The sequence below is a fragment of the Manis pentadactyla genome, chromosome 9, assembly GCF_030020395.1.
Source record: "Manis pentadactyla isolate mManPen7 chromosome 9, mManPen7.hap1, whole genome shotgun sequence".
Taxonomy (NCBI): Eukaryota; Metazoa; Chordata; class Mammalia; order Pholidota; family Manidae; genus Manis; species Manis pentadactyla.
In genome coordinates this window covers 10195241-10223190 of record NC_080027.1, presented here as the reverse complement: position 1 = coordinate 10223190, position 27950 = coordinate 10195241, and the positions used below count along the sequence as shown (strand labels likewise).

Genomic DNA, 27950 nt, shown 5'->3' with positions numbered 1-27950 from the left:
GCCGAGGGTGAGCAGGGGCCACACTGCTCTTGTTGCTCAGTTCTTGACACTGGCGCCAGGCTGTAGGTCTGCACCTTGAGATGGTTGATATTGGGGCAGAGCTGAGTGTGCGTGATGCTGTGGGTGGGTGGCAGGCACACGCTGGCAGGCCTTGAGGAGCCTAGGAGGAGCCAGAGCCCTCGGCTGTCCCTCTGGTTCACAAGAGGACCCAGTGTGGGGCAATGAGGAGTGTGGGTGTGGGCAGCATGGCATGCATCTTGGGGAGGCAGCTTACGGTATCGCTAGCAGGCTGAGTACTGGTGCCATGGCAGGGCAGTGTGGCTAGGAACCCTGCCATCCTGCACACACCCCACTCAAGGTTCATGTAGCTCCTGTGGTGCATGGCCCATGACCCATGTTGATCTGAGTGACCAGTGCCTTCCGTGCTTGCTTCTGTGTCTCCTGGAGCCCATGTGTGGCAATACAAGTGCCTGGTAGCACTGGGTCTATGTCTCAGATCCTCTGTGGGGCCATGCCACCAAAGTGGCAGCCTTCATGCTTTTGTCCAAGCTGCTGGCTGCCAGCTAAGTGGTGTTCCAGTGTTCATTGACCCCCTCCCTGGAGCAAGGCATGTGGCGGCTCTGCCAGCCTTCATCTGTGTGCTGCTGTGGGTGAGGGTCCCCGGCAAAGCTCCCTTCCCAGGAAGGTGAGTGCAGGTGTAGTGACTGGGGCGCATGTGTTGTCTTTGGAGGGAAAAGCATGCCATGTGCCCCTCAGGGTCCCATGCTGCGGGCGGTGTGGCCATGGAGCATGGATGGCATGGGCACAGTGCCTGTCCTGGATGGGGGCACAGCCTCCAGGGCACCTGCCTGGGTCCCGGGGTGGAGGCTTGGGTGTGTCTGGGCTGGTGTGCCTGTTGCTGTGCACGTTATCTCAGGGTGTGTGGTGGAGCCTGCCCCAGGGAGTGTGGATTCCCCTGGAGGGTGCTGCTGCCTGGCTTGGGGTCTCCCTACTCTGCACTGTGTGGCAGGGTCCTGCCTTCTTGGGTCTAAGGGACAATTGGGTCCAGGGTTTCCTTCCTGGGGAACAAGCCTGCTGAGCTCACAGCGGGTGACCCAGCCACAAACCAGGCACAGGCTCCCACAGGACAGAGGGCTTCGTGGGAGAGTCCTGAGCACAGGAGGGACCCTGAAGGGGAAGGGTGGGTGCAGGGCCTATGGTGCCTCCTCTCCTGGCCCAGATGGGCCAGGCATGGGTCCGGGGGCTGGCAAATGCCTGAGGAGCTTGAGAGACAACACAGCGGAGCTCAAGAGCCAGCCTCTGTGCCTTCACCAGTGCCACTTTATTTGTCATCCGTTCTGGGCGGCCTTGTCGTGCACAATGCCTGTGTCTGCCCTTCTGCCACCTTCCCTCCCTTGTGCTGCCTGCCCTGCTGTGACCCCTGTCCCCAGGTGCCCCCGCCGCAGGGTTTGCTCCTTGGGCTGTTTCCAGGATCCCATTCCGTCAGGGCTAAGTGGCTGCTTCCAAAGGCTGGGAGGCTGTGTGGGTGGCTGATGGGCATGGCCAGGATGTGCCCCGTGTGGCCCAGGCTGGCTGTTCCTTGCAGCCTGCTGGGCTGGGGCAGGATCTGCAGGAACTGCCTGGAAGCCCCTTTCCCGCAGGCATCCAAGTGAGCCATGTCTGAGGGCTCTTCCAGGCTGTGACTTGTGGCCAGGAAGTGGGCTGCTGAGCACAGCAAGCTGGGGGGCTGGGGCTCTGCCCGCTAGTCTCCGCAGTGCTGGGGGCTGCATGCACAGCTGCTGAACACCAGCAGGGGGAGCACAAGCTGCTGTCCCTGCACTTTGGGGTCTGGGCAGGGCAGCACCAGCTGTTTCTCATAGGAGCTGACGGGGTAGCAGCAGCCACAGTGGGTGTCCACTTGCTTGGTGTTGATGTTGAAGCTGCAAAGAAGCCACAGCAGACAGCGCAGGTCAGGGCCCTGCATTGGGAGTGTTCCTGACCCTCCCCAGCCATGCCAGACCAGGGTGGGACCCAGCCCCCGGTGAGGCCCTCAGAGGCACGGCCTGCCATTGCTGGCCTCCCTGCTCTCAGGAGGTCGGCCATGGGGCTGCTGTTGCCCTAGGCAGGCACGGTTGGCACAGGGTGCAGGCCGGGTCCCCGAGGGGCAGCATGCTGCCTGGGCCTGGAGCCTGTGGTGGACCTGCCTGACTTCCACCCAGAGCTAGGAGGAGGGACAGGTCACCAGCCCTGGACAGAGACCACCAGGTTCGACGGCTCACCTGGTGGAGGAGGCACAGGTGCCCTCGCAGCGCGTCAGTGTCACGTTGGCTGTGCACCCCTGGTAAGTGACCTCCTCCTCAAACTCTCTCACGCTGCATATTCCTGGGCGTGGGAGGTGGGTGGTTCAATGCCAACCCCAGGGCACAGTGTCTGCAGCTGACACTCCCAGGGGAAGGACATGATATACCTCATTTTGGACTCCTGGGTTCTAAGCCTACTTTTTACACTGGCTCAGTTGGGTAAAGGAGCTAGCCTAGGGCCCCCACCCCCACTCCAGCCCCCGCCTCAGGCCATCTCCCCATGTCTGAGCCCTTCCTAGCTCAGACCTCACAGCATTGAGTGGGGACAGAGCCTGATGTGCTCTCATTCGGGGTTTCTTCCTGAAAGCCGGCCACACCTGGAGCTCCTTAGGGGAAGGGTCTTCCCAGAGGAGAGGCACATTCCCACTGCTGGGCCTGAGGGAACCACACGTGGCCCCTAGCCTCCCCAGCCACCTCCTCTCCCAGCCCAACACCGACCTGTGGGCATAGGTGTCTCTGGTCTACTGGGCCCAGAACCTGTGGGAGGGACAAGGGAGAGTGTCAGGGTCCTCAGAGGGGACAGATGGCATCACGGGAACCCCCAAAAAGGGTCTGTGCTTCCTGAGGAACAGGGTGTGGACCTGGCCATGAACTCTGGCCTGTGTCCATCCCAGTGGGTGGCAGGTGTCGGTGAGATGCCTGGTGCCCTGGCAGTTGGCAGAGTGGTGTTGGCATAGGAACTGCAGTTGGGACTTGAGTGAAAAATCCAAAGGGTTTCTGAGTGCAGACAGGACCTTGCTTTCCCTGCCGTGCCTCTGCTTATGGCCTCCATGGGGCGCTCTTGTGGGGATACAGGGCCTGGCGGGTTTGGGGCCCCAGGTGTGTCCGTGTGGGCTCCTGTTACCCCCAACTCGCCTCCCGCTCCCTCACCCTGCTTCGTGGCCCTCCTTGTGGAGACCCCACACCCAGTCTTTGTCCCACAGGAGAACAAACGTTACTGTGACAGGGCTGTGTGGGGAGGTCTGAGGGCACATGAGGGGAGCCAGCCTGGGGGTCAGGCGCATGCAGGGAGCCTCATGGGGAGGAGCGGGGTGTCCCTGGAGGACAGGGTGGAATTGGGCAGGCCTTGGGGCAGGAGGGCAGACCAGGAGAGGGAGGAGGCTGCAACGCTGACGCCTGGACAGGGGCTGTTGCTGGTCACCAGGCCCACTAGGCCCCCAGTGGTGGCTGGGGTGTGTGTTGTTTTCATCTCCGAACTGTGAGGGGGTGAGGGAACCGTTGAAGCCCTGAGACCCTGCCAGTGTCAGCCTGCTCTGAGCTCTGGAGGGCACAGCTGTCTAGGCTACTGAGGGGTCAGTCACCACAAGGGACGGTCAGGACTGCAGCAGGGAATGGAAGGGGTGGGGGTGGGCACAGGTGAGCCACGTGTACAACAGAAACAGAGGTGGAGAGGTGGAGGCCCCCCTGGGGCAAGGAGCCAGCCAACCATCTCGGCCAGAATGAAGTGGCCTGGGCCCAAAAGGAGGGGGAAAGCGGACTGGAGCCCGGTCAAGGATGGCTGAGATTGGGCCTGAGGACAAGAGGCATCACGTGGCAGAGTGCAGGCAGATGGGGCTGCGGGTGATGAAGCACTATGCAGGCAACAGAGCATGCTGGTGGAGCGCTGGCATTCTCAGGCATCTCCACGGCAGCTGCGGGAAGAGGACAAGCAGGGGCTCCAGCCTGGATGTGCGTGCGGGGCCTCGTCTCTGCTCAGCAACCTGCGCTGCCGGACTGACCCCAGGAGAAAGGAAGGTTAATGGGGAGGAAGGAGCACAGAGCCAGACAATGACCTTACCTCATGTCAGCACCGTGTAGGGGGCCATGGGAGCATAGCACGGCCCAGAGGTCATCAGGAAGAGGGAGGGGACAAGAAGAGCTGGGCACTGCATGGGATGGGCCCAAAGTGCTCTCTGAGGTGAGAGGCAAGGCTGAGAGGAAGCTGCACACCCAGGGTGGCCGTGGGCCTACATAGATGACACTTACCTGGGGAGCTGGACAGAGATGTGATGAGAGACAGCGTGGGGGAGCCTCTGGTGGAAAAGGACACTGCGGTGGAAAGGGAAGAACTTGCATGCCCGGGGACAGAGCTGATCAGCACAGCAGTGGTCAGCAGCCCTGGACTTCCAGGCGGCCTGCTGGTGAGGTGTGTGGCTGACAAACTTGGGGTAGTTGTCACCCCCAGAGTGGATGACATGAGGCCAGGTGTGGGAACTCGAGTCGTAAAAGATGTATACTGGGAGGTGGACGGAGAGGGTAGAGTAGGGGTGGGCAGAGATCTGGATGTGGTTGGGATAGTGGACAGATGCCCCACGGTACTAGAGGTGGGAACATGGGCTGGATAAGAGGAGACATGGGAAGGGGATGTGGTGGGCAGAGAAGAGGGCAAAGCAGTGGGAGAGAGAAGAGGTGAGAGGGAGCCGCTAGGGGAGGAGGAAGTGGATAAGGGAGACAAAGAACCGGTATGTGAGCCAGTAAGAGGCAGGGAGACACTGGAGGTGCCAGTGAGCAAGCTGACAGGAGGAGTGGGCACGGAGGTGGTCTCCGGGTGAGGACGAGAGGGGAGAAAGGTGGTGGTGCGGAAGGATGTGCCCGCGGGCGGGCCCGTGGAGTGGGAGGCCGAGGAGACAGAAGGCGTGTGGGCGGGCTGCGTGGTGAAGTGCGTGTGGGGCCTGGCTGGCGTGGCGGTGGCAGGGTGAGTGGCTGGGGTCGCCGTTCCTGTCGCCGTGGGCTTGGGGGAGAGGGTGGTGTGGGGGGCTGCCGTGGTTTCAGAGATGGCAGGAGTTGGGAGGTGTGAGACGGAGCTTGAGGTCCTGGCCGTGCTGACGGAGCGGTGGACTTGGGTCGTCGTCAGTGGCCGGGCGGAGGAGTGTGTGCCCGTTAGAGGGCTGTGAGTGGACGTAGCGGAGGGGACCGGTGGCCTGGCGGTGGCGGACGGGGAGGCGGTCTCTGGGTGGCTGGGGGAGGTAACGCGGTGGCTGGTAGGCATGACGGAGGAGGTGGCCGTTGGAGGGCCCCGCGTGGACAGAGTGGTCTCGGGGCGTGAAGGGGTTGGCAACGGGGTGGTGGTGCGGACGGATGTGCCCGCGGGCGGGCCCGTGGAGTGGGAGGCCGAGGAGACAGAAGGCGTGTGGGCGGGCTGCGTGGTGAAGTGCGTGTGGGGCCTGGCTGGCGTGGCGGTGGCAGTGTGAGTGGCTGGGGTCGCCGTTCCTGTCGCCGTGGGCTTGGGGGAGAGGGTGGTGTGAGGGGCTGCCGTGGTTTCAGAGATGGCAGGAGTTGGGAGGTGTGAGACGGAGCTTGAGGTCCTGGCCGTGCTGACGGAGCGGTGGACTTGGGTCGTCGTCAGTGGCCGGGCGGAGGAGTGTGTGCCCGTTAGAGGGCTGTGAGTGGACGTAGCGGAGGGGACCGGTGGCCTGGCGGTGGCGGACGGGGAGGCGGTCTCTGGGTGGCTGGGGGAGGTAACGCGGTGGCTGGTAGGCATGACGGAGGAGGTGGCCGTTGGAGGGCCCCGCGTGGACAGAGTGGTCTCGGGGCGTGAAGGGGTTGGCAACGGGGTGGTGGTGCTGAAGGATGTGCCCGCGGGCGGGCCCGTGGAGTGGGAGGCCGAGGAGACAGAAGGCGTGTGGGCGGGCTGCGTGGTGAAGTGCGTGTGGGGCCTGGCTGGCGTGGCGGTGGCAGTGTGAGTGGCTGGGGTCGCCGTTCCTGTCGCCGTGGGCTTGGGGGAGAGGGTGGTGTGAGGGGCTGCCGTGGTTTCAGAGATGGCAGGAGTTGGGAGGTGTGAGACGGAGCTTGAGGTCCTGGCCGTGCTGACGGAGCGGTGGACTTGGGTCGTCGTCAGTGGCCGGGCGGAGGAGTGTGTGCCCGTTAGAGGGCTGTGAGTGGACGTAGCGGAGGGGACCGGTGGCCTGGCGGTGGCGGACGGGGAGGCGGTCTCTGGGTGGCTGGGGGAGGTAACGCGGTGGCTGGTAGGCATGACGGAGGAGGTGGCCGTTGGAGGGCCCCGCGTGGACAGAGTGGTCTCGGGGCGTGAAGGGGTTGGCAACGGGGTGGTGGTGCGGAAGGATGTGCCCGCGGGCGGGCCCGTGGAGTGGGAGGCCGAGGACACAGAAGGCGTGTGGGCGGGCTGCGTGGTGAAGTGCGTGTGGGGCCTGGCTGACGTGGCGGTGGCAGTGTGTGTTGCAGGGGTGGCCGTTCCTGTCGAGGTGGGCTTTGGGGAGAGGGTGGTGTGGGGGGCGGGCACGGTTCCGGAGCTGACAGGTGCGGAGAGGTGCGTGACGGGGGAACTGGAGGTCCTGGCCGTGCTGAGGGAGCGGTGGGCTTGGGTGGTCGTCTGTGGACGAGCGGAGGACTGTGTGCCCGTGAGAGGGTTGGGTGTGGAAGCAGAAGAGGGGCCTGTTGGCCTGGCGGTGGAGGACAGAGAGGTGGTCTCTGGGTGACTGGGAGAGGTCACCCGGTGGCTGGTAGGCGTGACGGAGGAGGTGGCCGTTGGAGGGCCCCGCGTGGACAGAGTGGTCTCGGGGCGTGAAGGGGTTGGCAACGGGGTGGTGGTGCGGAAGGATGTGCCCGCGGGCGGGCCCGTGGAGTGGGAGGCCGAGGAGACAGAAGGCGTGTGGGCGGGCTGCGTGGTGAAGTGCGTGTGGGGCCTGGCTGGCGTGGCGGTGGCAGTGAGCGTGGCTGGGGTCGCTGTTCCTGTCGCCGTGGGCTTGGGGGAGAGGGTGGTGTGAGGGGCTGCCGTGGTTTCAGAGATGGCAGGAGTTGGGAGGTGTGAGACGGAGCTTGAGGTCCTGGCCGTGCTGACGGAGCGGTGGACTTGGGTCGTGGTCAGTGGCCGGGCGGAGGAGTGTGTGCCCGTTAGAGGGCTGTGAGTGGACGTAGCGGAGGGGACCGGTGGCCTGGCGGTGGCGGACGGGGAGGCGGTCTCTGGGTGGCTGGGGGAGGTAACGCGGTGGCTGGTAGGCATGACGGAGGAGGTGGCCGTTGGAGGGCCCCGCGTGGACAGAGTGGTCTCGGGGCGTGAAGGGGTTGGCAACGGGGTGGTGGTGCGGAAGGATGTGCCCGCGGGCGGGCCCGTGGAGTGGGAGGCCGAGGAGACAGAAGGCGTGTGGGCGGGCTGCGTGGTGAAGTGCGTGTGGGGCCTGGCTGGCGTGGCGGTGGCAGTGTGTGTTGCAGGGGTGGCCGTTCCTGTCGAGGTGGGCTTTGGGGAGAGGGTGGTGTGGGGGGCGGGCACGGTTCCGGAGCTGACAGGTGCGGAGAGGTGCGTGACGGGGGAACTGGAGGTCCTGGCCGTGCTGAGGGAGCGGTGGGCTTGGGTGGTCGTCTGTGGACGAGCGGAGGAGTGTGTGCCCGTGAGAGGGTTGGGTGTGGAAGCAGAAGAGGGGCCTGTTGGCCTGGCGGTGGAGGACAGAGAGGTGGTCTCTGGGTGACTGGGAGAGGTCACCCGGTGGCTGGTAGGCGTGACGGAGGAGGTGGCCGTTGGAGGGCCCCGCGTGGACAGAGTGGTCTCGGGGCGTGAAGGGGTTGGCAACGGGGTGGTGGTGCGGAAGGATGTGCCCACGGGCGGGCCCGTGGAGTGGGAGGCTGAGGAGACAGAAGGCGTGTGGGCGGGCTGCGTGGTGAAGTGCGTGTGGGGCCTGGCTGACGTGGCGGTGGCAGTGTGTGTTGCAGGGGTGGCCGTTCCTGTCGAGGTGGGCTTTGGGGAGAGGGTGGTGTGGGGGGCGGGCACGGTTCCGGAGCTGACAGGTGCGGAGAGGTGCGTGACGGGGGAACTGGAGGTCCTGGCCGTGCTGAGGGAGCGGTGGGCTTGGGTGGTCGTCTGTGGACGAGCGGAGGAGTGTGTGCCCGTGAGAGGGTTGCGTGTGGAAGCAGAAGAGGGGCCTGTTGGCCTGGCGGTGGAGGACAGAGAGGTGGTCTCTGGGTGACTGGGAGAGGTCACCCGGTGGCTGGTAGGCGTGACGGAGGAGGTGGCTGTTGGAGGGCCCCGCGTGGACAGAGTGGTCTCGGGGCGTGAAGGGGTTGGCAACGGGGTGGTGGTGCGGACGGATGTGCCCACGGGCGGGCCCGTGGAGTGGGAGGCCGAGGAGACAGAAGGCGTGTGGGCGGGCTGCGTGGTGAAGTGCGTGTGGGGCCTGGCTGGCGTGGCGGTGGCAGTGAGCGTGGCTGGGGTCGCCGTTCCTGTCGCCGTGGGCTTGGGGGAGAGGGTGGTGTGAGGGGCTGCCGTGGTTTCAGAGATGGCAGGAGTTGGGAGGTGTGAGACGGAGCTTGAGGTCCTGGCCGTGCTGCCGGAGCGGTGGACTTGGGTCGTCGTCAGTGGCCGGGCGGAGGAGTGTGTGCCCGTTAGAGGGCTGTGAGTGGACGTAGCGGAGGGGACCGGTGGCCTGGCGGTGGCGGACGGGGAGGCGGTCTCTGGGTGGCTGGGGGAGGTAACGCGGTGGCTGGTAGGCATGACGGAGGAGGTGGCCGTTGGAGGGCCCCGCGTGGACAGAGTGGTCTCGGGGCGTGAAGGGGTTGGCAACGGGGTGGTGGTGCGGAAGGATGTGCCCACGGGCGGGCCCGTGGAGTGGGAGGCCGAGGAGACAGAAGGCGTGTGGGCGGGCTGCGTGGTGAAGTGCGTGTGGGGCCTGGCTGGCGTGGCAGTGGCAGTGTGTGTTGCAGGGGTGGCCGTTCCTGTCGAGGTGGGCTTTGGGGAGAGGGTGGTGTGGGGGGCGGGCACGGTTCCGGAGCTGACAGGTGCGGAGAGGTGCGTGACGGGGGAACTGGAGGTCCTGGCCGTGCTGAGGGAGCGGTGGGCTTGGGTGGTCGTCTGTGGACGAGCGGAGGACTGTGTGCCCGTGAGAGGGTTGGGTGTGGAAGCAGAAGAGGGGCCTGTTGGCCTGGCAGTGGAGGACAGAGAGGTGGTCTCTGGGTGACTGGGAGAGGTCACCCGGTGGCTGGTAGGCGTGACGGAGGAGGTGGCCGTTGGAGGGCCCCGCGTGGACAGAGTGGTCTCGGGGCGTGAAGGGGTTGGCAACGGGGTGGTGGTGCGGAAGGATGTGCCCGCGGGCGGGCCCGTGGAGTGGGAGGCCGAGGAGACAGAAGGCGTGTGGGCGGGCTGCGTGGTGAAGTGCGTGTGGGGCCTGGCTGGCGTGGCGGTGGCAGTGTGTGTTGCAGGGGTGGCCGTTCCTGTCGAGGTGGGCTTTGGGGAGAGGGTGGTGTGGGGGGCGGGCACGGTTCCGGAGCTGACAGGTGCGGAGAGGTGCGTGACGGGGGAACTGGAGGTCCTGGCCGTGCTGAGGGAGCGGTGGGCTTGGGTGGTCGTCTGTGGACGAGCGGAGGACTGTGTGCCCGTGAGAGGGTTGGGTGTGGAAGCAGAAGAGGGGCCTGTTGGCCTGGCGGTGGAGGACAGAGAGGTGGTCTCTGGGTGACTGGGAGAGGTCACCCGGTGGCTGGTAGGCGTGACGGAGGAGGTGGCCGTTGGAGGGCCCCGCGTGGACAGAGTGGTCTCGGGGCGTGAAGGGGTTGGGAACGGGGTGGTGGTGCGGAAGGATGTGCCCACGGGCGGGCCCGTGGAGTGGGAGGCCGAGGAGACAGAAGGCGTGTGGGCGGGCTGCGTGGTGAAGTGCGTGTGGGGCCTGGCTGGCGTGGCGGTGGCAGTGAGCGTGGATGGGGTCGCTGTTCCTGTCGCCGTGGGCTTGGGGGAGAGGGTGGTGTGAGGGGCTGCCGTGGTTTCAGAGATGGCAGGAGTTGGGAGGTGTGAGACGGAGCTTGAGGTCCTGGCCGTGCTGCCGGAGCGGTGGACTTGGGTCGTCGTCAGTGGCCGGGCGGAGGAGTGTGTGCCCGTTAGAGGGCTGTGAGTGGACGTAGCGGAGGGGACCGGTGGCCTGGCGGTGGCGGACGGGGAGGCGGTCTCTGGGTGGCTGGGGGAGGTAACGCGGTGGCTGGTAGGCATGACGGAGGAGGTGGCCGTTGGAGGGCCCCGCGTGGACAGAGTGGTCTCGGGGCGTGAAGGGGTTGGCAACGGGGTGGTGGTGCGGAAGGATGTGCCCGCGGGCGGGCCCGTGGAGTGGGAGGCCGAGGAGACAGAAGGCGTGTGGGCGGGCTGCGTGGTGAAGTGCGTGTGGGGCCTGGCTGGCGTGGCAGTGGCAGTGTGTGTTGCAGGGGTGGCCGTTCCTGTCGAGGTGGGCTTTGGGGAGAGGGTGGTGTGGGGGGCGGGCACGGTTCCGGAGCTGACAGGTGCGGAGAGGTGCGTGACGGGGGAACTGGAGGTCCTGGCCGTGCTGAGGGAGCGGTGGGCTTGGGTGGTCGTCTGTGGACGAGCGGAGGACTGTGTGCCCGTGAGAGGGTTGGGTGTGGAAGCAGAAGAGGGGCCTGTTGGCCTGGCGGTGGAGGACAGAGAGGTGGTCTCTGGGTGACTGGGAGAGGTCACCCGGTGGCTGGTAGGCGTGACGGAGGAGGTGGCCGTTGGAGGGCCCCGCGTGGACAGAGTGGTCTCGGGGCGTGAAGGGGTTGGCAACGGGGTGGTGGTGCGGAAGGATGTGCCCGCGGGCGGGCCCGTGGAGTGGGAGGCCGAGGAGACAGAAGGCGTGTGGGCGGGCTGCGTGGTGAAGTGCGTGTGGGGCCTGGCTGGCGTGGCGGTGGCAGTGAGCGTGGCTGGGGTCGCTGTTCCTGTCGCCGTGGGCTTGGGGGAGAGGGTGGTGTGAGGGGCTGCCGTGGTTTCAGAGATGGCAGGAGTTGGGAGGTGTGAGACGGAGCTTGAGGTCCTGGCCGTGCTGACGGAGCGGTGGACTTGGGTCGTGGTCAGTGGCCGGGCGGAGGAGTGTGTGCCCGTTAGAGGGCTGTGAGTGGACGTAGCGGAGGGGACCGGTGGCCTGGCGGTGGCGGACGGGGAGGCGGTCTCTGGGTGGCTGGGGGAGGTAACGCGGTGGCTGGTAGGCATGACGGAGGAGGTGGCCGTTGGAGGGCCCCGCGTGGACAGAGTGGTCTCGGGGCGTGAAGGGGTTGGCAACGGGGTGGTGGTGCGGAAGGATGTGCCCGCGGGCGGGCCCGTGGAGTGGGAGGCCGAGGAGACAGAAGGCGTGTGGGCGGGCTGCGTGGTGAAGTGCGTGTGGGGCCTGGCTGGCGTGGCGGTGGCAGTGTGTGTTGCAGGGGTGGCCGTTCCTGTCGAGGTGGGCTTTGGGGAGAGGGTGGTGTGGGGGGCGGGCACGGTTCCGGAGCTGACAGGTGCGGAGAGGTGCGTGACGGGGGAACTGGAGGTCCTGGCCGTGCTGAGGGAGCGGTGGGCTTGGGTGGTCGTCTGTGGACGAGCGGAGGAGTGTGTGCCCGTGAGAGGGTTGGGTGTGGAAGCAGAAGAGGGGCCTGTTGGCCTGGCGGTGGAGGACAGAGAGGTGGTCTCTGGGTGACTGGGAGAGGTCACCCGGTGGCTGGTAGGCGTGACGGAGGAGGTGGCCGTTGGAGGGCCCCGCGTGGACAGAGTGGTCTCGGGGCGTGAAGGGGTTGGCAACGGGGTGGTGGTGCGGAAGGATGTGCCCACGGGCGGGCCCGTGGAGTGGGAGGCTGAGGAGACAGAAGGCGTGTGGGCGGGCTGCGTGGTGAAGTGCGTGTGGGGCCTGGCTGACGTGGCGGTGGCAGTGTGTGTTGCAGGGGTGGCCGTTCCTGTCGAGGTGGGCTTTGGGGAGAGGGTGGTGTGGGGGGCGGGCACGGTTCCGGAGCTGACAGGTGCGGAGAGGTGCGTGACGGGGGAACTGGAGGTCCTGGCCGTGCTGAGGGAGCGGTGGGCTTGGGTGGTCGTCTGTGGACGAGCGGAGGAGTGTGTGCCCGTGAGAGGGTTGCGTGTGGAAGCAGAAGAGGGGCCTGTTGGCCTGGCGGTGGAGGACAGAGAGGTGGTCTCTGGGTGACTGGGAGAGGTCACCCGGTGGCTGGTAGGCGTGACGGAGGAGGTGGCTGTTGGAGGGCCCCGCGTGGACAGAGTGGTCTCGGGGCGTGAAGGGGTTGGCAACGGGGTGGTGGTGCGGACGGATGTGCCCACGGGCGGGCCCGTGGAGTGGGAGGCCGAGGAGACAGAAGGCGTGTGGGCGGGCTGCGTGGTGAAGTGCGTGTGGGGCCTGGCTGGCGTGGCGGTGGCAGTGAGCGTGGCTGGGGTCGCCGTTCCTGTCGCCGTGGGCTTGGGGGAGAGGGTGGTGTGAGGGGCTGCCGTGGTTTCAGAGATGGCAGGAGTTGGGAGGTGTGAGACGGAGCTTGAGGTCCTGGCCGTGCTGCCGGAGCGGTGGACTTGGGTCGTCGTCAGTGGCCGGGCGGAGGAGTGTGTGCCCGTTAGAGGGCTGTGAGTGGACGTAGCGGAGGGGACCGGTGGCCTGGCGGTGGCGGACGGGGAGGCGGTCTCTGGGTGGCTGGGGGAGGTAACGCGGTGGCTGGTAGGCATGACGGAGGAGGTGGCCGTTGGAGGGCCCCGCGTGGACAGAGTGGTCTCGGGGCGTGAAGGGGTTGGCAACGGGGTGGTGGTGCGGAAGGATGTGCCCACGGGCGGGCCCGTGGAGTGGGAGGCCGAGGAGACAGAAGGCGTGTGGGCGGGCTGCGTGGTGAAGTGCGTGTGGGGCCTGGCTGGCGTGGCAGTGGCAGTGTGTGTTGCAGGGGTGGCCGTTCCTGTCGAGGTGGGCTTTGGGGAGAGGGTGGTGTGGGGGGCGGGCACGGTTCCGGAGCTGACAGGTGCGGAGAGGTGCGTGACGGGGGAACTGGAGGTCCTGGCCGTGCTGAGGGAGCGGTGGGCTTGGGTGGTCGTCTGTGGACGAGCGGAGGACTGTGTGCCCGTGAGAGGGTTGGGTGTGGAAGCAGAAGAGGGGCCTGTTGGCCTGGCAGTGGAGGACAGAGAGGTGGTCTCTGGGTGACTGGGAGAGGTCACCCGGTGGCTGGTAGGCGTGACGGAGGAGGTGGCCGTTGGAGGGCCCCGCGTGGACAGAGTGGTCTCGGGGCGTGAAGGGGTTGGCAACGGGGTGGTGGTGCGGAAGGATGTGCCCGCGGGCGGGCCCGTGGAGTGGGAGGCCGAGGAGACAGAAGGCGTGTGGGCGGGCTGCGTGGTGAAGTGCGTGTGGGGCCTGGCTGGCGTGGCGGTGGCAGTGTGTGTTGCAGGGGTGGCCGTTCCTGTCGAGGTGGGCTTTGGGGAGAGGGTGGTGTGGGGGGCGGGCACGGTTCCGGAGCTGACAGGTGCGGAGAGGTGCGTGACGGGGGAACTGGAGGTCCTGGCCGTGCTGAGGGAGCGGTGGGCTTGGGTGGTCGTCTGTGGACGAGCGGAGGACTGTGTGCCCGTGAGAGGGTTGGGTGTGGAAGCAGAAGAGGGGCCTGTTGGCCTGGCGGTGGAGGACAGAGAGGTGGTCTCTGGGTGACTGGGAGAGGTCACCCGGTGGCTGGTAGGCGTGACGGAGGAGGTGGCCGTTGGAGGGCCCCGCGTGGACAGAGTGGTCTCGGGGCGTGAAGGGGTTGGGAACGGGGTGGTGGTGCGGAAGGATGTGCCCACGGGCGGGCCCGTGGAGTGGGAGGCCGAGGAGACAGAAGGCGTGTGGGCGGGCTGCGTGGTGAAGTGCGTGTGGGGCCTGGCTGGCGTGGCGGTGGCAGTGAGCGTGGATGGGGTCGCTGTTCCTGTCGCCGTGGGCTTGGGGGAGAGGGTGGTGTGAGGGGCTGCCGTGGTTTCAGAGATGGCAGGAGTTGGGAGGTGTGAGACGGAGCTTGAGGTCCTGGCCGTGCTGCCGGAGCGGTGGACTTGGGTCGTCGTCAGTGGCCGGGCGGAGGAGTGTGTGCCCGTTAGAGGGCTGTGAGTGGACGTAGCGGAGGGGACCGGTGGCCTGGCGGTGGCGGACGGGGAGGCGGTCTCTGGGTGGCTGGGGGAGGTAACGCGGTGGCTGGTAGGCATGACGGAGGAGGTGGCCGTTGGAGGGCCCCGCGTGGACAGAGTGGTCTCGGGGCGTGAAGGGGTTGGCAACGGGGTGGTGGTGCGGAAGGATGTGCCCGCGGGCGGGCCCGTGGAGTGGGAGGCCGAGGAGACAGAAGGCGTGTGGGCGGGCTGCGTGGTGAAGTGCGTGTGGGGCCTGGCTGGCGTGGCAGTGGCAGTGTGTGTTGCAGGGGTGGCCGTTCCTGTCGAGGTGGGCTTTGGGGAGAGGGTGGTGTGGGGGGCAGGCACGGTTCCGGAGCTGACAGGTGCGGAGAGGTGCGTGACGGGGGAACTGGAGGTCCTGGCCGTGCTGAGGGAGCGGTGGGCTTGGGTGGTCGTCTGTGGACGAGCGGAGGAGTGTGTGCCCGTGAGAGGGTTGGGTGTGGAAGCAGAAGAGGGGCCTGTTGGCCTGGCGGTGGAGGACAGAGAGGTGGTCTCTGGGTGACTGGGAGAGGTCACCCGGTGGCTGGTAGGCGTGACGGAGGAGGTGGCCGTTGGAGGGCCCCGCGTGGACAGAGTGGTCTCGGGGCGTGAAGGGGTTGGCAACGGGGTGGTGGTGCGGAAGGATGTGCCCGCGGGCGGGCCCGTGGAGTGGGAGGCCGAGGAGACAGAAGGCGTGTGGGCGGGCTGCGTGGTGAAGTGAGTGTGGGGCCTGGCTGGTGTGGCGTTGGCCTCGTTAGTTGTCTCGTCACTGTGACTTTGTTCCTCTGGTGTTGTTTCTGGTTCCTTGGTGTTAGTTGGTAGTCTGTGGCTTGTGGTCCTCTCAGGGAGTCCTGTAGTCTTCGTCTGCTCTGTTGTTGGTGTCCTTTCCTCTGTACTGCGTGCTGTGGGGAGAGTAGCTTGTCACTGTGAGGTCCCCGTGTCGTTTTGTTCCTCACTGTGTTTTGTTTCATCTGGTAGCTGTTTCACTCTGTTTCTCCTCGTGTAATTTTCAGCTGGTGCACTCTGTTCCCTTTAGTATGTTTATTCCTTTCGGGGTGCCTGCTCTATTTTCTTTGTTGTTTTGTTTTTTATGTTCTTGTAATCAAAGCGTTATGGTCCCTCTGCACCTCTGTTCTTTTGCTTCCTGTGCCCCTCTCTTTGGGAGGTTTTGTTGGTGTGGATTGAGGTGGACCCTTTCGGCATGACTGGTGTTTGCCCTGGGTATGGGCGTCTCTAGTGTCCTGCTGTGTCCAATTCTAACATTTGTGCCCCAGTCCATATGGCTGGGGATTGTGGTTTGGTCCCTCCCGTTTGGGTGCCTTGCCGTCCCCTGGGGATTGTGACTCCCCTGTGGTGGTGTATGGCGAACACAGTGAGGTTTGGAGTACAGCGTGGTTAGTGTGGTGGGTTCAGGTTGGGTTGGAGTGGCTTTTCCTCATGCATGGTGGGACAGTCTGAGGTCTCTGTCTCCCATGCACCATCCCTCAGCATGTGCCAGTCCCTCTGTGGAGACACACGTGTGGCACATGCTTACTTGGGGGCCTCACGGAGGTCGCTGTTGGTGGAGTTTTGGTGCTACTTTGGTGTGCAGTGTGGACTGGGCTGTGGGTTGTGCATCCTTGCTGAGGGGTGTGGTGGGCTGTGTTGTGCCCATGGATACTGTGGCTTCTAGGGCTGCTGACCTAGGCATGTCTGTGGTTCTCTGCAGACGTGGCCCGTGTGGTGATGACAGAGGTGGTAGGAGGGATTTTTGCAGGGATTCTGCATGTTAATTGCTGATTCCCAGGTCCCTGCTCCTATGTGTGCCCTGTGTGCCCCACTGGCTGGGTGCGTGCAGCCCCTTTGCGGGGGCCTGTCTTTTCCTGGCAGATACTCGTGTCCTCCCTCTGCCAGCCCTGGTCAGGGGCCTTGGAGGCAAACAGTGACCACATGCTGGTGAGCTGCTGGCTCCCTGTCCTGCTGTTGCTGGTAAGACTCATGTCATGTCCCTTCTTGGTCCCTGGGCAGCCAGAAGGGTTGCTGCTGTGTTCGGGGTGAGTGTGGGGGTGGGCTGGGTGGCATGCTGCATGCAAGGGGACATGTGCTCCTGGGGCATTTGGTCCAACTAGTCCCACACAATTTCTCACCACAGCATCAGACCACAGATAAGGCCACACCCCATCTGCAGCTCCTCTTAGAGGAAAGCCTTTAACAGAAACCTGCTCTGCTCCCAGCTCAAGGAATTCTGTGCCTGAGAGTCTGCTCAGTGGAAAGCTCTCAGCAAGTGTGGGGCCGCCTGCACTGCGCCCCCACCCAGCCCATCTATGATGGGCCCCGCAGTGGGGTCCTGTCTTGGGGGCTTACCTCCTGAAGAGACTGTTTGTTCAGTCTGAGTGGTCATGGCTGTCCCTGCCTGCGTGGAGGAGGGGCCCATGGTTGTGGCTGGAAGGGTGGGAGCCACAGGTGTCAGTGGGGAACTTGCAGAGGGTCCAGTGGAACTGAGAAGCCCAGTGGTCCTGTGTGTTGCCGTGGTGCTCAGGGTGGCCGTGGTGGGCTTGGCTTCTGTGGAGGGTGAGCCTGCGGGGCAGAGGTGCTGTCACTGCTGGGTGGGGGTCTGGCCCTAGCACACCATTTAGGAGGAACCTCTTCTCTTGGTTGCTGGGCCCTCATGCTATGCATCCCCCTGCCAGGGGCTGTGGTGTGCCGGCCACTGGTGGGCCCGGAGCCCAGCTTCCCATCCCCTCGCTCTGACTTTCTGGTCAGCACCTGCTGGCTCCACTGTGCAAAGCAGCCCATGTGGCTCCCTCGCTCACCCCTCCACCCCCCACTGAGGCTTTAGAGCCACTGGCTCCTTGCTGGCCCCAGTGGACTGGCCATGGGTGCCCAGCTGATCCAGGGAATAGTGGGGAGAAGGTGTGCTTTACCACGGCAGTTAGTGTGCGTGCAGTCACCTGTGCTGGGTGGCGGTGTGGTGAGCGGTGGCACTGCGGGAAGAGGGCCGGTCAGGACGCTGTCCCTGCCCAGCCAGGCCCTTTGAACCTTCAGGCATGTCCCCAGGGTGCTCGCCAGTTGAGATAAGCTGCAGGTGGCGTCCAGAGCCCACCTTTGGCAGTCCTTTAGTTTACCTATCACCTGATTCCCAGGTGATTCCTGCTGTTCACTCACAAACCAGAAGCTGGGGGGTTTGCCCTGGGGTGGGGGGCTGGGGCGTCATGTCTGGGGAGATGGGGGAGGTGAGGAGAGGCCTGATGGTTCCCCTGTTTTTCTGCTGTCTGGGCTCAGAGCTGCCTGGGAGTTGGGGTGTAGGGGCTGGCAGAGGCTTGTTCAGGGGCCGGGAGCTCTGTGTGGGGGACCCGGGCAGTTGAGTGAGCTTACGGCATGGCACACACACGCCCTCGTCCTGGTCAAAGTACTCATCCTGGGAACAGTTGTAGCAGCCTAGGGGTGGGAGAAGGAGGGGCCAGACCTCAGTGCCCTGAGCAGGACGCCCTGGTCTCCCCTCCACCCCCATCCAGGCCCAGGCCCAGCCTCTGCCCTGAACCCCAGACACAAGTGCCCCCTTTCCTGCCCCACCCCACCACCTCCCCACATCCTGCTTGTCAGCCATCCTCACCCCGCCCTGGCCACTCTTCCACCCGCCTGGGAAAGCCTGTCAGGCCTTCCTTTCCCCCTCCACTCCCTGTACCTTCGATGTTGGTGCCCGGCACGCTCTGTGGCCACTCAGGACACAGGCAGGGCTGGTAGTGCCATGTACAGTCGGCCGCCTGGGTGTGCTGGTACTTGTTGTCCCCTGCCTGCGTGTGGGTGTTGTAGAAGCCGCAGTAGATGGCTGCAGGGAGCGCATCGTTAGGCGGCAGTGGGCCGGGGCCCAGCCCTGAGCCAGGGTGCAGCAAGGCCCTTGGTGTGTGCCAGCCAGGGGCCCTCTGAGGACTCTCCCTATGGGGTGTGCAGCCTACCGCCCGTCTGCTGGGGCAGCCCTGCCATGGCCCCTTAGCAGCCTGTGGGCAGGAACAGGACACTCACGGCAGAAGTCCGGGGCCCTCCAGTCCACACACACGCCCTTGTCCAGGCAGGCCTTGGCGTAGGCGGCCACGGCATCGCACAGGCACTCACAGTCCCCACCAGTGTCGCACCCACAGGCATCGCGCACGCACGCCTCGTAGTAGGGCAGGCGGTACACCTATGGGAGCCGGGCTAGTCAGTCCTGCAGGCTTCTGGGGGCTATCCACCAGGATCCCACCTGTGCCCAGGGAGGCCATGCCCCAGAGCAGGTCTGGGTTTCAGTCCCAGGGGCCCCTGTCCTCGGAGGATGCCCTCCTGGGAGGGGAGTGGTGAGCTGGCCAACCTGGCTGTGGCAGGCCGCGAAGGTCTGGCTGTTGATGATGCCACACTTGCGCTCAGCCCAGGAGCGGCGGAAGGCATTGGCACTGCAGGGGTCCAGCTCGAAGCTGGCGTCCCCACACAGTGGGCTCTCCTTCCAGGAGTTCACAAACTCCAGCTCGTTGGAAGCCACGTATTTGCTCCGCGTCTCAAAGTCATCCTTCATGTTCCCATTGTAGTTGCCACACAGCCCGCAGAGTGCACCCTGTGGGGGAGCAGAGTCAGGCAGGGCAGGCAGGTGCTTCCCCTGTGCCCCAGCGGCCTGGGGCTCAGGACTGCGTGGGTACCTGGGCAGCATGCGCAATCTCAATGAAGACAGTCATGTGCTTGTTCCAGACAAGTGTCAGGTTGTAGCCATTGCCGATGGTGATGTCCAGCACTAGGTGCAGGGAACCGGCCTTCACTTGGAAGTGCACATGGGGGTCCGCCCCGCTCACAGTGTAGTTCCTGTCTGCCAGCACGATGGACAGGCCCTGTGGGGTGGGGTCATCAGGGGGCTGCCTGCCCGGGCCTGGGTGGCTGCTAAATGCCACAGGCTCTGCCTCCCAGCCGGGCTCCCTAACACAAGGCAGCCAGCATCTGTAAGGGCAGTGTGGGCCTGCACCTGCTGAGGGCCAGCTCTGAGCTGGGGGTTTGCCCACTAAGGCCTGCCATTGGCAAGAGGTTCCAGAACGTGGTGGAAACTGCTGTGAGGCTGAGGGCCAGGCTTCTGGAATAAACCCTCATGTCTGCATACTGTCCAGCTGCCGGAGGACTGCAGCCTGCCATGCACGTGGGGAGCATGGGACAGGGAGCACCGAGAGATGGGGAGGCTGTCCTGACCCACTCACCCCCAGGAAGATCTTGATGGCCCGGGAGCAGGTGACACCCAGCTTCCCGCAAACCACATTTTCCGTTAGGATCTTGAAGGCCGGCTGCGAGTCATTGGCGCTGCAGCCGTCCTGTGGGGAGGCAGTGCTGAGAAGGGGCCTGCAGAGGGCCCCTGGCTCCCTCCCGCAGCCCTAACGCGGGGCTCACTGTGGCCAGGATGTACTCGCAGTTGCCATTGAACGCGAAGCGCTGGCCGTCAAAGGTGAGCACGTGGCCCTCCCCGTACAGGGTACAGGTGGATGTGCAGCGGGCACTCTGCTGGCATGACCACTTCCCCTGTGAGCAGGTGCTGGAGAAGGGGAGTGGCTCTTGGGTTTTGGAACACCTGGGTCACATGCACCCTGCGGCCCCCTGACCTTGGTGGAATTTGTGGGGAATCCCTGCCTGCCCCGGAAAACCCCAAGGACAGCCCAGGCCACTGGGTCTGCAGGCGAGGCCACAGCTTACCAGGCCTTACAGTCCGTGTGGAGCTTGGCGCCCTGGGGATAGGAGATGCCTGCAAACTCACATGGGCACTCCTCGGGGGGCACACACTGCCCTTGAGCATTCTCGTAAAGTCCCTTGGCACAGACACAGCCGGGCTCACACTTGGTGGGCACCTGCAGGGTGGAGGGTCAGCAGCCCTTGGGAGGGTGGCCTTGTCTGCTGTTACCCAGCCCCAGGCCCTCCTTCTGGCCCTCCATGTCCACCCTGCCCTGGCCTGTTAACAAACACCCCCAACCCCTGCCTCAGGGAAGGTTCTGGTACTTTTGTGTTGTGTCTGGATTGCTGTGTCCCCTCTCCATTTGGTAGGAGCCCAACCCACAGTCTTCAGGGAGCCCCAGATGAGTACACCCACCCTCCAGCTGCCCAGCCATTCTGGACCCTCCCAGCGCCTCCAGGTGGCAGCCACGCTCCTTGTGGGATGACAGGGACAGCAAGACAGAGCATAACCCCCCTCCCTGGAGACTGGTGCAGAAGCTGCTCTGGGCCCAGGGAAGGGCTCTGGGGGCTTCCCTCCCTCTGGGGACACATTCATCCCCTCCACTCGGCCTTACGCAGGGGATGCCAGTGGCCAGCATCTGACATGTGGGGGCGCAGGCTGCCCCAAACTTGGTCTCCGAGGACTGGCTGCAGGACTGGAATATCTTGGGGGCAGGGCAGGATGCTACAGGGAAGAGGGGGTGTGGGGTGAGGCAGGCTCGGAAGCCATGGCACCTCGTGGTTGAGGCTCACCCCAGCCATGGCTACGTACCCAAGAGCATCAGTGGCCGCCCTGGGCAATTCAGCCGCCCATTGATGCAGTGGCTGCAAGAGAGAGGCCTGGTGAGCACGCCAGCCAGGCTGGGGCTGCAGGCTAGCAAGGGCCCACCCCACCCGGGAGTCCCTTGCTCACCAGGTGATGCCATTGACCATGGTCGACTGGTCGGCCAGAATGAGTTTGTGGTTGTCCAGGAGGCAGGGACATTGGGCCTTGTGCACACACTCGGCCTTGTGGTTCAGGTAGGTGCCCTCAGGGCAGTTGCAGCCATCCAAGGGCACAGGACTGGGGTGGCACTCAGCCGTCCGGTTGGAGAGTGAGAGGCATGTGCGGCCGCAGGCCTGGCTGTCATAGCTGAATGTCTGGTTGCCCGTGCAGGGGATGGCTGTGGTGACCCAGGAGTCAGACCCTCAGGGAAGGGCCTGGCAGAGCTCAAGGCCCCAAGCCCCAAACTGTGCCCCCTGCCCTAGCATAACCCTGGGGCCATCCCTTGCCCCGCTTGCCAGCACGCACTGCAGTTGTCCACGCTGCTTCTCCAGCCCCAGAGCGGGACACCCCATGAGGCACAGGCGCGGGCGTAGTCACTCAGGGCGGCACAGATGTATGGGAACGTCTCCTCGTAGTTACAGGCTTGGTACACACACCTCTGCGGGCAGACAGCGGCTGTGGGTGCCCGCCCCCAGCCTGGCCACCTGGGATTCCTGAGGGCACCTCGCCCACCTCCCCTCCCACAGCCCCACCCACCTTGTAGAAGGGTTTGGGGTTCACTGTGGCATGGCACTCCTCAAACACTGTGCCCTTCTTCACCAGGACCGAGCAGTGGGTCTCCGCGCACACCTCTGGGGGGATAGGCTCGGCATGGGTCTCCCGCCCACCCGGTGAGAGCCTCCTGCCCACTCCCACAGCCTTCCTGGGGCCGGACACTCACTGTTGAGCTGGCTCATGGAGCAGGGGTCCGTCTCACGCTCAAGCGCTGCCGGGCAGTTGCCTGCCCGCCAGGAGTCCACAAAGAGCGCTGCAGTACCCTCCACAATGCCCATGCTGCTCATGAAGTCATCTGTGGTGTCCCCATTGAAGGTGCCACAGAGCCCTGAGCCGGCAAGCCCATGAGGGTGGGCCAGTCCATGGCCCTGTCCTGCCCCACGCTCCCTGAGGACCCCCTGACCACACCCTGGGCAAGAGGCCATTGGCTGCACTGCTGGCAAAGCTGGCTGCCACGTGGTGGGGGTGCTGCTGGCCTGGGGCTTCAAGTGCTCGATGCTCTGGGTCAGAGGATGGGGTACCTGGGCCAACCCTGGGCAGGCGGGGTGGGGGCTCACCTCTCGTCTGGTCTCTGAACTGGGGCCCGACAGTAATGTATGCCTGGAACACGGGCTGGAGCTGTACCACCAGCTCCAGCCCAAAGGTGGTGGCCATCTGGAGGTGGGTGGACGTCTGTCGGAAGATTGTGATGTTGCCTGGGGGGACAAGGGGGCTCAGCAGGCTGCCCGCACTGGGACCCTGGCCCAGCGGGGCCCCGGGAGCTGGCCGGAGCTGGGGACCTACGAGTCTCGTACGGCAGCCACTTGGCGTCCCCGTTGTTGGTGATCACCTCATCCTGAGAAATCACGATTTTGTCCTGGAGGGAAAGTGGCCGGAGTCACTGGGGGCTGTAGGTAGGGGAGCCCTCCCTCTTCTGCAGGCCAGGCAGGGGAAGCGGGAGCTTGGACGCAGTGGGTACGCATCTGAGGAGGCCTCACCTGGCTAGACATATAGATGACAGCAACCAAGGAGGTCTCCGAGTGAGAGTACCCAGACTTGTCGTACACAGCCATGAGGGAGGCCCTGTCGGGGAGCTGCAGGCTCTAGGAGGAGGGACGGCTCAGAACTGAGGGCCTGGGGGTGCCTGTGGAGGCCCCGTGCCAGCTGCCTGGTGGCAGGTGCATCATACCTGGAGGAGGACATAGGTGCAGGTGCCATGGAAGCGATAGTGTCTGGCATCAAATGTGGTGACGAAGGATCCACCTTCCAGGGAGCAGCGCTGGGGGCAGGGCCGATTCGTGCACGTCCAGTGGCCCATGGTGCACCGGCTGCAGGTGGGGTGAGGGCCAGAGTGGTAGGTGGGCTGCCGCAGCCAGAGAACCCCCAGGCACTCCAGGCCTGAGGCCACCACGACCCCCAAGCCTACGCATCCCCATGCTCTCCACCTGCCCTTGAAAACTGCCCTGCCCTGTGCTTACCAGGTCCGGCAGGCAGCTGTTGTGACCTCCCCAGGTGGGTAGACCACCCCGTTGAGCATGCAGGGGCACTGGGTGACCGGCACGCAGGTGTGGTTCTTGGAGATGTCATCAAGAACCATACCTGTAGGAGAGGGCTTGCTGGGGCTGTGGCCAGCAGAATCCCCCCGTCCTCCTGTACGTGTGACCCCCATCTGCCTCATGCCAATGTCCCCAACCCAGGCTCTGAGTGAGCAGCAGCCTGTGGCCGGGGGCCTGAATGACTCAAGGCTGTGAACACTTGTGAGCCATTGATTGAAGAGCCCTCCCCTGGGCAAGTTCCCAGCAGAGCGTTCAAGGCAGGCTAGGTCATGGCACTGTTGTGCCTGGTGGGGATGGGGCTGATGCATCTCGGGGCTCATTTTGAGGGCCCTGGGGAGGGCCAGTGCCCTCACCTTCTGGGCAGAAGCAGCCAAAGGTGCAGAAGCTGGCACAGCTGTGCTGCGGGTTGGAGCAGGTCCTGGTGCAGGCCTCACCGCACTCCTGGTACACCTGGTTCGCTGGGCACCGGCCCACGGCTGCAGGTGCACAGTGGCCCCAGTGAGGGAGGGGTACCAGGGCTCCCAACCTGCCCGGCCCTGCCCAGGGCTTAGCTCAGCGCCTCCTCCACTCAGGTCTCCTCCTTGTGGAGAAGGCAGCCCTTGGGGCGTCAGGATCTGAGGCCCTGGCCCTTGTGCCACCCTCCCCCAGACTCACAGCAGAGGCTGGGGCCCCGCCAGCTGCGGACAGGCTGGCTGGCCATGCTGCACTGGCGTGAGTACTCGGACAGTGTGGCGCAGCTGCAGTTCCACTGGCCTGGATGGGTGCACGTGGCCATGTCTGCCTGGCAGCCCAGCAGGAATGGCTCCCTGGGCACGCTGCACTCAGGGGACACCAGGGTCAGCAGCCGTGAGCAGGTCCGAGCCTGGGCAGAGGGCCAGTCAAGGTCATGCGGGTCTAGGCTACATCCCACACCACAAATGTGACTTGGAAAACTTGGGGAGGGGGTGAGTTGCGGGTCTCAAGAACCCTGTTGGCTGAAGGGTCCCCAGCCCCTAGTAGCCCAACAAGCTCACATACATGCTGTGCGTGGAGGACTCTGGTGCCAGGAATGGCCTCGTAGGCACAGATCTCGTTGGGGTCATCCAGTTTCTGGAGGGCGGCATACTTGTGGGGTTCCAGGAGTTTGCCTGGAAGGTGGGTTGGGTGGATCAGCACCTCAGGGAGTGGGTCAGGGGGAGCGGGGCCTCTCACCTACCATCTCCCCCCAACACCTACCGTCTTGCAGAAACTCGGTGGGTTGGCCATCAAAATCCCCACAGAGCCCACACAGCTTGCCTGCCAGCCTCCTCTCCACCAGCACCTGCAAGTGGATGGGCACTGCCCTCAGGGCCCAGGACCCTTGGCCCGGCTGAGAAGGCCACCCACCTTGCTCCTCCTGGGGGCTGTGCTCACTTTCAAGTAAGGAAACTGAGCCACCAGCAAAGCCCAGGCCTGCGCAGCCTCCTGGCTGGGGTCAGGGCCACATTGCAGGAGCTTGAGGGACAGTTGGGACTCCCCAGGAGGCAATCCCCTGCCCTGCCCACTCCACACATCCTCACCATGAGGTGGTCTCCCGGGCCCCACATGACCACCAGCTCCAATTCCAACTGCTTGGCCACCAGCTGCATGCTCTGGCCGAAGGGTGTGATCTGAAGGCCATTGCTGGTGTAGGGCAGGGTGATGACCCTGTGGGGTGGAAGCAGTCAGCAGCTGTCCCCTTGGCCCCCCAGCAACCCGTCTAGTGCCTTGGCTTACCCCACGTCTTTGATGGAAATGACCATCTTCTGCACGGTAACCACAGAGGTTCCTAGTTCCACAATGATCCGGGAGATGCTCCCGTCGGGTCCTCGCCGTAACTGGACACTGAAGGTGGATGAGGCGTCCTTGCAGGTAGCCGCGAAGATGTAGTTGCAGGTCCCCGAGAAGTCGTACATGTGGCCGTCAAAGGTGGAGAAGTGGCTGGTTCCCCATGTGGAGCACCAGCCCCTGCCTGGAGCTATGGAGAGAGCAGGTGGGGTCTTGGAGCCCTATGTCCACCCACGCTGTCAGGGAAGGTCTGGGCAGCCTGCCCCATAAGCTGGGCCCCTGGGGAGACAAGTGGCCTCCCCAGTTCCAGCACCTCGGGGGTGGGTGAGAAAGGGCCTGCCCCCCACACCCACCCAGCTCCGGGTTGGGGCCTGCCGCCTGCTGTGAGCCTCACAGGAGTGCAGGCCACTGTCCTGGTTGATGTCATCAGTTCTGGGGTCTGTAGGACACAGCTGCAGCTGGGTCCCCACCCAGCAGGGCCCCCACCCTTCTTGGCAGCATAAGTTTGCCTGCTCTGGATGAGGAGCCAGCTGAGGCTCTTCCTGTGTCAAGGCCATGGCCATGCTCTGGGCAGGTCTGCAGGACGGGGGGCCGTGTGTGGCTCTCACCTGTCTGTGGAAAGTCCTTCGGCCTCCTGAGTCCTGGGTGCACAGAGGTGTCGTTCAGACCTGTGTGGACAGGGCCTGTGGTCAGTGCCGGGACTGCCTGCTGCTGCTGGAGGGCTGCCGCAGGCATGGCCCTGCCCCCTGGCATGGAGCTGGCTAGATGGCGCAGGGCTGCGGTGGGCAGCATGGCCTTGGGCCTCAGTCTGGTTCTTCACGTGTGCACTCCATCACTAGTTCAGCTGGATACACAGTGGGCACAACGCCCTTACCCCAGAGAGCCTCTTCAGGAGGGTGAAGTGTGTGCACACACAGTGCAGTAGTGAGCAGGGCCTGAGGGGGAGGAGGTGCAGCCGCAGGAGGTTCCTGGGGAGGGCTGGGGGTGGGGCTTGGCCTGGGGCCTCAGGGGTGGTAGGCAGAGGGCCCGTGGTACCTGCTGGTCTGCCCCTCAGGCTCTTGGCACTCACAAGCTCACTCTCAGGCATGCAACCCCTTCTGGGGTTTGACAGAGACCTCCCACTGGCTCCTCCAGGACCGCTGTGCCAGGCTCCCCAACCCTGTCTCCTGTGCTCTGCTCTGCCGTTGCCCAGCCCACCCAGTGACCCCGCCCACCCCCAGCGGAGGCTCCTTTGAAGATGCTCAAGAGGCCAGTGCCCTGCCGCCATCTGTGCTTCCCAAATCTCAGAACAGGCACTGACCTGGACCAGACCCAGGGGTCCTCTGGGACACGCCCACGGCAGCCAGAGAATGCTGTTCTTTTGCCTGCTTGGCTCTGCCCGCCCTGCCTGTTCTGGCCGGACCCTGACCCTGCTCAGGGGCCTCGCACGGGGCCTCCCACCCACCCTTCACAGCTCCAGGCCCTGTAGCCCCCAGCAGCCGACCTCATGCTTTGTTGGCCTCTCGGGGGAGGGAGGCAGGGCCCGCCTCTCCCACATCAGCAGAGTTGGCGTTCAGAGCACAGGTGAAATTCAGACCCCCGCCCTTTCACCCTCTGCAGCACTCAGCCTGGACCCCTTGAGCTCAGCAGGGGTGCAGCCCCTTGCCAACCTGCAGGCCTGCAAGCCCTCCCAGTTGGCTCCCGGGCGCCTCCCTCCTCACTCAGATCCTGGGTCTGGGTCTGGGAATCCCAGGGCTAGGGATGGGTCCAGGAAGCTGGCACCTGCTGGGCAGGGGTCCTTAGTGCCCACAGCCAGCCCCAGAGCGAAAGGCCCTGCCTAGAGGGGAGGAGAAGGGGAGACCCAGGAGCTCGGAGTGACCTGCACTCACTGGGTCTGGGGCCCGGGGGCCCCGCTTAACACCCAGGCTCTCCAGCGGAGGCTAGTGGGGCTCTGGGCCCCTGAAGCGAAAGGCTGAGAGCGGGGAGCTGGTCCTGCTGGGTTCAGACCCCTGGACTCAGGCAGGCAGAGGAGGTGCAGAGAGCCTGCTGCCTGTGAATCAGTGAGCACTGGCCTCCCACTGAGTCCTGTGGCGTCCACTTGAGGGGGAGCTGTCACCCCCACTTTGTGGCTTGCCTGTTGGGTCAGGACGTGGTGAGCCAGGGTCTCACTTGGGTCTTTTGGCTCCAGCACCCCTGAAGCCCCTGCCCTGCCCTCTACACACCCTCTGGCCACCTGTTAGAGACCCCTCAGGAGCCTGGGCCCAGTAGGGTGAGTGAGTGCCGGACTCTGGTGCCGAGCCCCCGTGCAATCCTGTCCAGAACTCCTGAATCGGGCCAGGCCTGCTGCTACTGAAGGGACCACATATGCCTGAGGGACCCCTGCCCTGTGGCGGCCCCTCACCCTTCTTGCCCAGCCACTGTGGAGGGGAGGGGCAGCCTGCAGTCAGCCCCCCACACTGGCTGGGCTGGGCTCCAGGCCACCTACGGAGAATCAGCAAGTGTGGGTGGCCACTGTGCAGGGAGGGGCCTCATCGGCCAGTGCCTCATGGCCAGCCTGCCTCTGGCCCAGTGACGTGAGAAGCCCTGGGAGGTTTCCCATATGCAGAGGCCTTCTGAGGGCATCTGGCTGCCCTTGGCTGTGGCCCACAGGCCCCTACTCACCGGTGTTGAGCAGGGCCCCCCCAAAGGACAGGAGGAGCAGCAGCTGGGGCCTGAGCATGGCTTGTGGAGAAGAGGTCACCGCTGGACCTTGCTTCTCCCACCACTGGACACTGGGCAGTCTCGCTGCACCTGTGCAGACTGAGTGGCCAGCCCTGGGCACCTTATATAGGGGCCATGGGCCCTGCCCCCACCACACCTATCCAAGCCCCACACCACGGCCCCATAATCACCCCTGCTGGCCCATTGCAGCGGTGGCCAAACAGGATCTTGGGTAGTGTTTACCAGGACTTGGCCTTTGAAAAATTCTTGGGCAGGCAGCAGCCCCTCTATCACTGGCCTCCAAGCAGGGGCTGGCACACAGCCTCCATGATCCTGCAAATACTTCCAGTGTTTGCTCCAGGCTGATTGCCAGGGCCATCCTGCAGGATTCTTCTGGGGGTTCAACATGGATGCCATCAGCTACACCCTGGGGGCCAATAGGGGCCTTGTCCAGAGCGTGTGAGGGAGACACCTGGGTGCCCCCTCTGCCCCTTGGGAGAGCCCAATGTGCTGGGGTGCTCCTGGGGTGAGCTTCGTCCTCACCTGGACTCCAGGGCCCTAACGGTGCCAGCACACTGGGCCCCACC

The 27950-nt window shown here is 64.9% G+C and overlaps 1 protein-coding gene across 1 annotated transcript; it reads right to left on the bottom strand.

Moving 5' to 3' along the window:
- Positions 1 to 1300: 1300 nt before the first annotated feature.
- MUC6 (mucin 6, oligomeric mucus/gel-forming) lies at positions 1301 to 27455 on the bottom strand. The gene is made up of 33 exons (XM_036875835.2): positions 27325 to 27455; positions 25293 to 25352; positions 24634 to 24874; positions 24438 to 24564; positions 24115 to 24199; positions 23917 to 24026; positions 23554 to 23761; positions 23253 to 23375; positions 22822 to 22942; positions 22533 to 22671; positions 22342 to 22446; positions 22148 to 22220; positions 21922 to 22059; positions 21531 to 21692; positions 21347 to 21441; positions 21116 to 21248; positions 20738 to 20987; positions 20597 to 20649; positions 20400 to 20509; positions 19810 to 19961; positions 19510 to 19651; positions 19323 to 19433; positions 18780 to 18965; positions 18458 to 18697; positions 18136 to 18292; positions 17798 to 17941; positions 17488 to 17550; positions 17064 to 17096; positions 16477 to 16689; positions 4305 to 15035; positions 2778 to 2816; positions 2259 to 2361; positions 1301 to 1919 (listed from the first exon to the last, which is right to left on the bottom strand). The coding sequence occupies exons 1-33, from the start codon at positions 27380 to 27382 to the stop codon at positions 1742 to 1744; spliced, it is 14883 nt and encodes a 4960-aa protein (XP_036731730.2). The 5' UTR covers positions 27383 to 27455; the 3' UTR covers positions 1301 to 1741.
- Between the last annotated feature and the right edge of the window lie 495 nt (positions 27456 to 27950).